Raw genomic sequence first — 11,035 nt, forward strand, 5'->3', positions numbered from 1 at the left:
ATTTCAGTTTAATTGACCAGAAAAGACAAAATAAGTAATAAGACCAAAAGTATTATTATTATTTATCACATCTGACTGTGATTAGGAGTCCCATAGGGCGGCACACAATTGGCCCAGCGTTTCTCTCCCTCTAAAAACGGAAATCAATGTTTTGGCCTTTACAAATATTATTTTGGCCTTTATTCAGATTACAATCGCTCACTTTAGTTTTTTGAAAACGAAATAACCTCAAATATCGTTATATATTATCAAGTTAGTGGCACCTACAGAAAGCTGAGTGACTCACTCATTCATGGCTTTGGATCAAAAGTACCAACATTCTTTCTGTCTTTAATAAAGAAATGTTTTGGTTATCCTGACCTGGACAATATACCTTTGCCAAGACAATATATCTTTACCAACACCTCTCTGTATTTTGATACTTTGTGGATGGGGCCTCCCCAGTGGCACAGCTGTCTGTAAAAAGCGTTGCTCCAGATACCCGTGCCAGGTGCCACCGGGAGACCCATGAGGCGGCTTTTGCTTTTCATTTAGAGTTCTCCAATCCTCTATACAGTTGAAGTTGGACGTTTACATGCACTTAGGTTGGAGTTATTAACACTCGTTTTTCAACCACTCCACACATTTCTTGTTAACAAACTATAGTTTTGTCATGTCGGTTAGGACATCTACTTGTGCATAACACAAGTCATTTTTCCAACAATTGTTTACAGACAGTGAATTATAAGTGAAATTATCTATCACAATTCCAGTGGGTTAGAAGTTTACATACACTAAGTTGACTGTGCCTTTAAACAGCTTGGAAAATTCCAGAAAATTATGTTATGGCTTTAGAATCTTCTGACAGGCTAATTGACATAATTTGAGTCAATTGGATGTATTTCAAGGCCTACCTTTAAACTCAGTGCCTCTTTGCTTGACATCATGGGAAAATCAAAAGAAATCAGCCAAGACCTCAAAAAAAGAATGGTAGATCTCCACAAGTCTGGTTCATCCTTGGCAGCAATTTCCAAACGCCTGAAGGCATCAGGTTCATCTGTATAAACAATAGTACGTAAGTATAAACACCATGGGACCACGCAGCCATCATACCGCTCAGGAAGGAGACACATTCTGTCTTCTAGAGATGAATGTACTTTGGTGCGTAAAGTGCAAATCAATCCCAGTAAAACAGCAAAGGACCCTGTGAAGATGCTGGAGGAAACGGGTACACAAGCATCTATATCCACAGTAAAACAAGTCGTATATCGACAACCTGAAAGGCCGCTTAGCAAGGAAGAAGCCACTGCTACAAAACCGCCATAAAAAAGCCAGACTACGGTTTGCAACTGCACATGGGGACAAAGATCGTACCTTCTGGAGAAATGTCCTCTGGTCTGATGACACAAATGGCCATAATGGCCATCGTCATGTTTGGAGGAAAAAGGGGGTGGCTTGCAAGCCGAAGAACACCATCCCAACCGCGAAGCAAGTGGGTTGCAGCATCATGTTGTGGGGGTGCTTTGCTGCAGGAGGGACTGGTGCACTTCACAAAATAGATGGCAACATGAGGTAGAAAAATGGCATGGATATTTTGAAGCAACATCGCAAGACATCAGTGAGGAAGTTAAAGCTTGGTCGCAAATGGGTCTTCCAAATGGACAATGACCCCAAAGCACACTTACAAAGTTGTGGCAAAATGGCTTAATGACAACAAAGTCAAGGAATTGAAGTGGCCATCACAAAGCCCTGACCTCAATCCTATAGAAAATATGTGGGCAGAACTGAAAATGCATGTGTGAGCAAGGAGGCCTACAAACCTGACTCAGTTACACCAGCTCTGTCAGGAGGAATGGACCAAAATTCACCCAACTTATTGTGAGGCTTGTGGAAGGCTACCCGAAACATTTGACCCAAGTTAAACAATTTAAAGGCAATGCTACCAAATACTAATTGAGTGTATGTAAACTTCTGACCCACTGGGAATGTGATGAAAGAAATTAAAGCTGAAATAAATCATTCTCTCTACTATTATTCTGACATTTCACATTCTTAAAATAAAATAGTGATCCTAACTGACTTAAGACGGTGAATACTTAGTTGGAGTAAATGTCAGGAAGAGTTTTTAAAGGTGTATGTAAACTTCCAACTTCAACCAGATGTAATTTTTGGCGGAGAGTCAGATCATATTTTTCTATATACTCTAGGCCTGCCGTAGGCGACAGGTGAAGGTCTTATTTATTTAAAGTGCATATTGAAGTTAGAAGAAACCGGATTTGAAGCAAATGTCTACAGCTATTTTAGTTTTGCGCTGCTCTGAGACAAACAAGGGGACTGGTCTTGATAAATCAATGAGATTTTTATTTCCATGTTCTCCGTTTGGGTATTGATTAGACTAGAATTAAAAAATATGGGTGCAGAAATGTTATGCTCTTTATTTAACTAGGCAAGTCGGTTAAGAACAAATTCTTATTCGCAAGCCTGCCCGCACGACACAGGGATTCTTTAGCTGAATAGCCAGGTACTGTACCCTACTCCAACCGTCACATTGTACAGCGCCATATTTTCCGTTCCATCCTAATGTAACCGAGGGTTAATGAAACGAATTACATTCAAATGTATTAAAATCAGTTCCATATACTATGTTCTTACAAAAGAAAAAGACTATAAAATCAATCAATCAAATTTTATTTATAAAGCCCTTCTTAAATCAGCTGATGTCACAAAGTCCTGTACAGAAACCCAGCTTAAAACTCCAAACAGCAAGCAATGCAGGTTTAGAAGCACGGTGGCTAGGAAAAACTCCCTAGAAAGGCCAGAACCTAGGAAGAAACCTAGAGGAACCAGGCTATGAGGGGTGGCCAGTCCTCTTCTGGCTGTGCCGGGTGGAGATTATAGCACATGGCCAAGATGTTCAAATGTTCATAGAGACCAGCAGGGTCAAGTAATAATAATCACAGTGGTTGTCGATGGTGCAACAAGTCAGCACCTCAGGAGTAAATGTCAGTTGGCTTTTCATAGCCGATCATTCAGAGTATCTACCGCTCCTGCTGTTTCTAGAGAGTTGAAAACAGCAGGTCTGAGACAGGTAGCACGTCTGGTGAACAGGTCGGGGTTCCATAGCCGCAAGCCGAACAGTTGAAACTGGAGCAGCAGCACGACCAGGTGGACTGGGGACAGCAAGGAGTCATCAGGCCAGGTAGTCCCGAGGCATGGTCCTAGGGCTCAGGTTCTCCGAGAGAGAGAGAGAGAGAGAGAATTAAAGATGCCCTCTGGTGGTAAATAGTACCACTAATAGTATCAGTGGTTGCCATAGAATTCTGTGGCACCACGCAAGCTGTGCTGCAGTATGCTGCAACTTTTAAAGGATGAACCACTGTACATAATCTATGTCTCAACTGTCTCAAGGCAATTGTCTAAATACGTATCTGCGTGCAGGCATCCATGCACACCACACACACTAACGTTCAAACGTTTGGGGTCACTTAGAAATGTCCTTGTTTTTGAAAGAAAAGCAAAAAAAATTGTCCATTTTAAAATAACATCAAATTGATCAGAAATACAGTGTAGACATTGTTAATGTTGTAAATGACTATTGTAGCTGGAAACGGCAGATTTTTTAAACGGAATATCTACATAGGCATACAGAGGCCCATTATCAGCAACCATCACTACTGTGTTCCAATGGCACATTGTATTAGCTAATCCAAGTTTATTATTTTAAAAGGCTAATTGATCATTAGAAACCCTTTTGCAATTATGTTAGCACAGCTGAAAACTGTTGTTCTGATTAAATAAGCAATTCAACTGGCCCTCTTTAGACTAGTTGAGTGACTGGATTTTTCAGCATTTTTTGGTTCGATTACAGGCTCAAAATGGACAGAAACAAGTAACTTCTGAAACTCGTCAGTCTATTCTTGTTCTGAGAAATAAAGACTTCCATGCTAGAAATTGCCAAGAAACTGAAGATCTCGTACAACACTGTGTACAACTCCTTTCACAGAACTGCGCAAACTGTCTCTAACCAGAATAGAAAGAGGAGTGAGAGAGACCGGTGCACAACTGAGCAAGAGGACAAGTACATTTGAGTGTCTAGTTTCAGAAATCGATGCCTCACAAGTCCTCAACTGGCAGATTAATTAAATAGTACCAGCAAAACACCAGTCTCAACGTCAACAGTGAAGAGGAGACTCCGGGATGCTGGCCTTCTAGGTAGAGTTGCAAAGAAAAGCCATATCTTAGACTGGCCAATACAAACAAAAGATTAAGATGGGAATAAGAACAGACACTGGACAGAGGAACTCTGCCTAGAAGGCCAGCATCCCGGAGTCGCCTCTTCACGGTTGCTGTTGAGACTTGTGTCATTGGAACACAGGAGTGATGGTTGCTTATAATGGAATTAATTTGTGGAATTCCTTTCCTTAATGCGTTTGAGCCAATCCCTATTTGGTAAAATACCAAGTCCATATTATGCAAAGACAAACTACAGTCATTACTTTGAGACATGAAGGTCAATCAATCCGGAAAAAGTCAAGAACTTTGAACGTTTTTTCAAGTGCAGTTGCAAAAACCATCAAGCGCTATGATGAAACCAGCTCTCATGAGGACCGCCACAGGAAAGGAAGAACCAGAGTTACCTCTGCTGCAGAGGATAAGTTAGTGTTACCAGCCTAAGAAATTGCAGCCCAAATAAATGCTTCACAGAGTTCAAGTAACAGATCCATCTCAACATCAACTGTTCAGAGGAGACTGCGTGAATCAGGCCTTCATGGTTGAATTGCTGCAAAGAAACCACTACTAAAGGACACGAATAAGATACTTGCTTTTGCCAAGAAACATAAGCAATGGACATTAGACCGGTGGAAATCTGTCCTTTTGGTCTGATGAGTCCAAATTTGAGATTTTTGGTTCCAACCGCTGTGTCTTTGTGAGACGCAAAGTAGGTGAACAGATCTCCGCAATTGTGGTTCCCACCGTGAAGCATGGTGGAGGAGGTGTGATGGTGTGGGTGTGCTTTGCTGGTGACAGTCAGTGATTTATTTAGAATTCAAGGCACACTTAACCAGCATGGCTGCAGCAATACGCCATCTCATCTGGTTTTGGCTTAGACCCACTATCATTTGTTTCTCAACAGGACAATGAATCAACACATCTCCAGGCTGTGTAAGTCCCATCTGACCAAGAAGGAGAGTGATGGAGTGCTGCATCTGATGACCTGGCCTCCACAATCACCCAACCTCAACCCAATTGAGATGGTTTGGGATGAGTTGGACCGCAGAGTAAAGGAAAAGCAGCCAACAAGTGCTCAACTTATGTGGGAACTCCATCAAGATTGTTGGGAAAGCATTCCAGGTGAAGCTGGTTGAGAGAATGCCAAGTGTGCTAAAACACTTTTGGTCACTACATGATTCCATGTGTTCATAATTTTGATGTCTTCACTATTATTCTACAATGTAGAAAATAGTAAAAATGAAGAAAATAACTTGAATGAGTAGGTGTCAACTTTTTTGAAGTTTGGGTTTGTTACACAGACAAGCTACTTAATTGTATTGTGATCACTTATTTGACACATTTCCCACCTTCTCTCACTCCCTCTCCATCTTTCTTCCTATACCTGTTTTTTTTTTTCCCTCCAGGACCTGAACAAGAAGCAGACCCAGAGGGACCTGGAGTGTGCCATGCTGCTGAGGCACCACGAGTCCACCCAGGAGCTGGAGTTTCGTCAGCTGGGTGCGGTGCAGCGTACGCGGGCCGACCTGATCCGCACGCAGCACCAGACGGAGCTCACCAACCAGATGGAGTACAACAAGCGGAGGGAGCAGGAGCTCCGGCAGAAACACACCGTGGAGGTCCGCCAGCAGCCCAAGAGCCTCAAGGTAAGGCTCTTCTTCCCTGACTCCCCCCTCTCTCCTTTCTTACCTCACTCCCCCCTCTCTCCTTTCTTACCTCACTCCCCCCTCTCTCCTTTCTTACCTCACTCCCCCCTCTCTCCTTTCTTACCTCACTCCCCCCTCTCTCCTTTCTTACCTCACTCCCCCCTCTCTCCTTTCTTACCTCACTCCCCCCTCCTTTCTTACCTCACTCCCCCCTCTCTCCTTTCTTACCTCACTCCCCCCTCTCTCACTTCTTCCCAGTCCAAGGAGCTCCAGATCAAGCGTCAGTTTCAGGACACTTGTAAGATCCAGACACGTCAGTACAAGGCCCTGAGGAACCACCTGTTGGAGAGCACTCCCAAGGCCGACCACAAGGCGGTGCTCAAGAGGCTGAAGGAGGAGCAGACCAGGAAACTGGCCATCCTGGCCGAGCAGTACGACCACTCCATCAACGACATGCTGTCCACACAGGCTGTGAGTAAGGCAAGGACCCTACCGTGCACCTCTCCTACACCTGACAACTACGAAGACGTTATACTACAGAACAACTACACACACGCGGCGAGACAACCCACACAAAGACACACTGCAGATCACACCCACTATCAACTGCACACCTACATATTAAACCAGCTACACCAAAAATGTATACCAACATGTTTCAGTTCAACAAACACCTACTACGTCCATGCTAAGTTCTAGAACTACTAAAATTACAAATTAGGACTACGAATACCACATTTTGAGTGGTAGACTTCCCCAAACTGTCCATTTAGACCAGGTTGTGCTCTACTGACGTCCAGCCCTCTCCCTCTTCCTCCTCTAGTTGCGATTGGACGAGACCCAGGAAGCAGAGTACCAGGTGTTGCGGATGCAGCTGCAGCAGGAATTGGAGCTGCTGAACGCTTACCAGAGCAAGATCAAGATCCACACAGACTCCCAGCACGAGAGAGAGGCCAATGACCTGGAGCAAAGGGTGTCTATCCGCAGGGCCCTGCTGGAACAGCGGGTGAGAATGAGACAGGGAGTTGGGTGGAGGGGTGTCTGAAGGGATTGTGTGTGTTGGGGGGGGGGGGGGGGGGGTTGCGTGTGCGCAAGAGAATATGTACAATATACATGACACCAAAAAGGATAGGCCACTTAAAATATTATTGGGACACAACCAGTTTGTAGTCTTATTGCATCCCCCCTCTCTTAGATTGAGGAAGAGATGCTGTCTCTGCAGAACGAGCGTTCAGAGCGTATCCGTACTCTACTGGAGCGCCAGGCCCGGGAGATCGAGGCTTTTGACTCGGAGAGCATGCGTCTTGGCTTCAGCAACATGGCGCTGACTGGCATCCCCGCCGAGGCCTTCAACCAGGGCTACCCCAACCCCAGCCCCTCCTCTGGCTCCGGGGGCTGGCCCTCCCGCCCTGTCCCTCGCTCCGGGAGCCACTGGAGCCACGGTGTGCAGAACTCGGTGGCGCCCCCTTCGTGGCGTAGCCAGAACAGCTGCAGCGGTCGAGGGTTCAGCCGTGCTGAGTCGATCACGTCGTCTCACGGCCTGGGGAGGGATAGTGAGATGAACATGAGTGGTAGAGGCCACTCCTCCAACTCCTCATCTTCCTCCTCGTCCTCCCACCATCATCACCAGCAGCAGCAACAACACTACCTCCCCCAGCACCACCACCACCAGAGCACGCCACACCTGTACCGAGAGAGCCGCGAGCGTGAGGACCGTGAGAGGGACAGGGAGAGAGAGTGGGGAGGTGGGGGGGGACACCACCACCACCACCACCACGGAGGAGGAGGAGTTCATCACCACCACCTCTCCCAACACGCCTCAGCCCAGTCCCTGGCTCTCCTGCCACCTCCGCCTCCCCCACCACCCATCTCCCTCTACTCTTCCTCCCCGCCCTCCTCCTCCTCCTCCTCGTCTTCCCAGGGAGGGGGATATGGGGGTCTGGTGGCCAGGGGCCCCAGCCTGATGGCCCTAAGGAACAGCCCCCAGCCCCTGAGGAGGACGGCCTCAGGGGGGCCCGGCGGGGCAGGGGGGGGCGAGGGGGGTCTGAGTCGGAGCACCTCGGTCACCTCACACATCTCCAATGGCTCCCACCTTTCCTACTCTTAAAGGGGAAGGGTAACGATAGGCTCCACCCCACGGTCTTAAAGGGGCGCGGTAAGAGAACAAACCAAGCCTGCCCCTTCTTTGAGGCTGCGTCTGAAACGACACCCTAACCCTCGTATGAGGAATAGGGTGTAGTTTGAGATCTGCCATGTAGTGTGGGGTGGGGGGGGGGTTGAATGTCCCTGCTCTCTCTTCTGCAAGAGTGTTTGTTGATGGAGGGGGTGGTGCTAACAGGTTTACCACCACAAAGGGTGGGGCCAAAGCAAGTCCACCGTTCCTATTGTTCAAGGGGATTATTTTTATTGGAAGAGGTCATCTCTCACAAATTCAGGGGAAGGGTTTAGATGAGGGGGGGGCCTATTAACAATAAGGTCAGACTGGCCTGGCCACCAGTAGGGGTCAGTTGAGCAGACTAGCTGCTTTCGAGTAGACAGACACCATAGAGTATTATGTCTGCACAGACAGACGGAAGGGATACAAGTGGGAGGAAAGGGGAGTTTTAACAGCAATAGGTTTCTCTGCTGACATCAAACTGAGAGAAATTAATGGATGTGGCGATACTGCTCTATTTGAGAGGGTGCTTTAAAATACAATGTAAACTATGTAAATAACGCAGAAACTAACACGTGAAGCGTACTAGTTAATGATGGGTCATATACTGTCCATTTGTGGTGAAGCAAGGAGCTGAACCTCGAGAGGCAACTACAGAAACAGTTTTTTTTTTTTGGTAATAGGATTTTCAAATTGATGACAAATGTAACACTGCCATCCGGTGGCTCGGCTGACCCAAGACGACTCTGCCACTGCCGAGCAATAATTTCCCTGTGAACATTCTGAAAGTGGGGTGTGTGTACAGCGCGGAATGCTCGCTTAGTTTTTTTTCACGCTTGACCCATTCCTGGACACACAGCCTGGTAGGTGTGTGTAATGTACATGTGCATAAAGCAGTTATTACAGTTCAATGCATGAAAGTGCTGTACAGAAAGCATTTTTATTCATACATGTTTATAGAAATACATATAAGTATATAATACCTGTCAGAAGTTTGACAGTAAAATTGAAGATTGTTCACTGTTCAACATCTTTGTCCTACATTGTACTTAGTGTACATAAAAGCACTAACTCTGAAACGCTGGTAGAGTAATGATAATTTTGCCATGTGAATAGAAATTGGAAAATAGTTTTGAGGGAAAATAGATATGTTTGCTATTATTGTTATTATTATTATTACTACAAGAGCAGTTGTAATGTTTGTTGTACACACTAATTTTGTTAAAAGAAAACGTTTTTTAAAATGTTTTAATTGCCAATTTTGACCACTAGGTGGGGAGTAAGAGCAATGTTACTGTTATTATGGAGCGCTATGAGTTCATTGTTTTTATTATTTTTTAAAGAGAAGGAAAAAACACTACCTTTCCCCAAGCATTCCCTCTGGTCTCAGGGTCGGAGTCTACTGGGCAGTGCATTACCACAAAAGGTTGTAGTGTTATAGAACCAGTATTAAATGTGGACGGGGCCGTTCATGTTGTTAGCTGTATGTGTCAATATATTGAATTCTAGATCTACCATACAGTGTCTCCTAAAGTCAGCCTCTGTAATCCAGCACGTTTTGTGCCATATTGTACCTCTCTTCTTGTGGTTCATGTTGATACGGACCAGCCAAGCTTGTTGATTTGTACACTACTACACCCCACCAAAAATACTCTGAATTTGTTGGTTTAATTTATTTGGTCTTTTAAAAATATATAAACAGCCAAAAACAAGAAAGTGCATACATTATAAATAACATGGAATATTAATATTGTCGTTTCTTAACTCCCGCCTTCCTTTCTGGAAGTTATTTCTGGATAGAACAGGATTGGATTGAGGCAAAGTGTCGCCACTCTTGTGCTTTCACCTTAACACTCATCAGTAGTCAAGTAAAAGAAAGGAATGAGCCATTTTAAAGTATTCTAACCGAGCCCATGTGTAGAGAATCATCTACCGTTGGCTCCTAAACTCACACTGCCAACTCTGAACAGCACCAACATTACAACAGAATGGTGGGGTGGTAAACATTGGTTCTTCAGTGGTGCGTTTCAATACTCTAACCTCTAAGTTACCTCGACACGTCTGGGGTCGTTTACTTCAGTTTACACATTGTTCATGACGGAACATGCTGGATTCGTTTTCAGAGGCTGTGATTTTTAGACTAGGGCATGGAGACCGAGCTGCTGGTACAGAGAATGTGTGCTGTCGCTGTCCATATGTAGTGCTGATTTACGCTTAGGGGTGGGTCTCAATAGTCAAAAGAAGTTCATTTTCCTTGTTTCATCCCCTTTACCGGCATATAGAAAACACAGCACAGGTGAAAGGACTTTGGTGGAAATTCACTTTAACCTGTCCTTTCACATCATTGCAAACGGAGAGATGAGGGAGGGACTCATAAGACTATTGAGATTACAACTCAGTTGGTTGGGGCAGGGATGAGCGAGAATCTGATAGAAAGAGGAGTGGATGTGTGTGGTGGGATATAGAACTGTTGTACAGAGAGGCCAAGTTACGTTCAGGTTCAATGCAAAGTGGAGCGGAGGTCTGCTACAGAATTTGTTGTACAGAAACACAAGTCATTTTGAAAAATAAAAAAACGGAAAAGTGACTTCCTGATGCTGTCTTCATTTGTACCTACTTGGTTGGATTGTGTGTCAGTTCAAATGAATGCCCACAAACTACATTAGTTGGTGGAACTAACCATGAAAGATGTAAGGTAAAGATTACATTTTGTGCATCCTTTTAAAAGGAAATTCACTTGGGGGGGAAAACCACTCCAGGACCCGTAGGGGTGCTGATCTAGAATCAAGTCCTCCCTGTCCATGTAATCTTATTTGTTATGATCTAAGAGGTGTAACTAATCCTAGATCAGCACTCCTGTAAGATATTTGAGAGTTGATAGTGGAGTTTGTTTGCAGGGATGGATGTTTGTACTCATTTGTGTGCCTTTGCGTGCTAGGCTAATTACACTAAACAAAAATATAAACGCAACATGTAAAGTGTTGGTTTCATGAGCTGAAATAAAAAATCCCAGAAATGTTCCAGA

At 44.8% G+C, this 11,035-nt stretch overlaps 1 protein-coding gene across 3 annotated transcripts in view; it reads left to right on the forward strand.

Annotated features, from left to right (window-relative positions):
• The window catches only part of LOC139406845 (serine/threonine-protein kinase TAO2-like), a 49,188-nt gene extending 38,593 nt beyond the window's left edge, over positions 1-10,595 (forward strand). For 2 of the 3 annotated variants that reach the window (XM_071149925.1, XM_071149926.1), the window contains exons 17-20: positions 5,616-5,855; positions 6,114-6,335; positions 6,679-6,861; positions 7,051-10,595. In XM_071149925.1, the coding sequence (XP_071006026.1) occupies positions 5,616-5,855; positions 6,114-6,335; positions 6,679-6,861; positions 7,051-7,962 (1,557 nt within the window). In that variant the 3' untranslated portion in view covers positions 7,963-10,595. The remainder of the gene's footprint in view (positions 1-5,615; positions 5,856-6,113; positions 6,336-6,678; positions 6,862-7,050) is intronic. The other variant, XM_071149927.1, reaches the window with a different exon arrangement.
• The last annotated feature ends 440 nt before the right edge of the window (positions 10,596-11,035 follow it).

This window comes from Oncorhynchus clarkii, chromosome 4, assembly GCF_045791955.1.
Source record: "Oncorhynchus clarkii lewisi isolate Uvic-CL-2024 chromosome 4, UVic_Ocla_1.0, whole genome shotgun sequence".
NCBI classification, from domain to species: domain Eukaryota; kingdom Metazoa; phylum Chordata; class Actinopteri; order Salmoniformes; family Salmonidae; genus Oncorhynchus; species Oncorhynchus clarkii.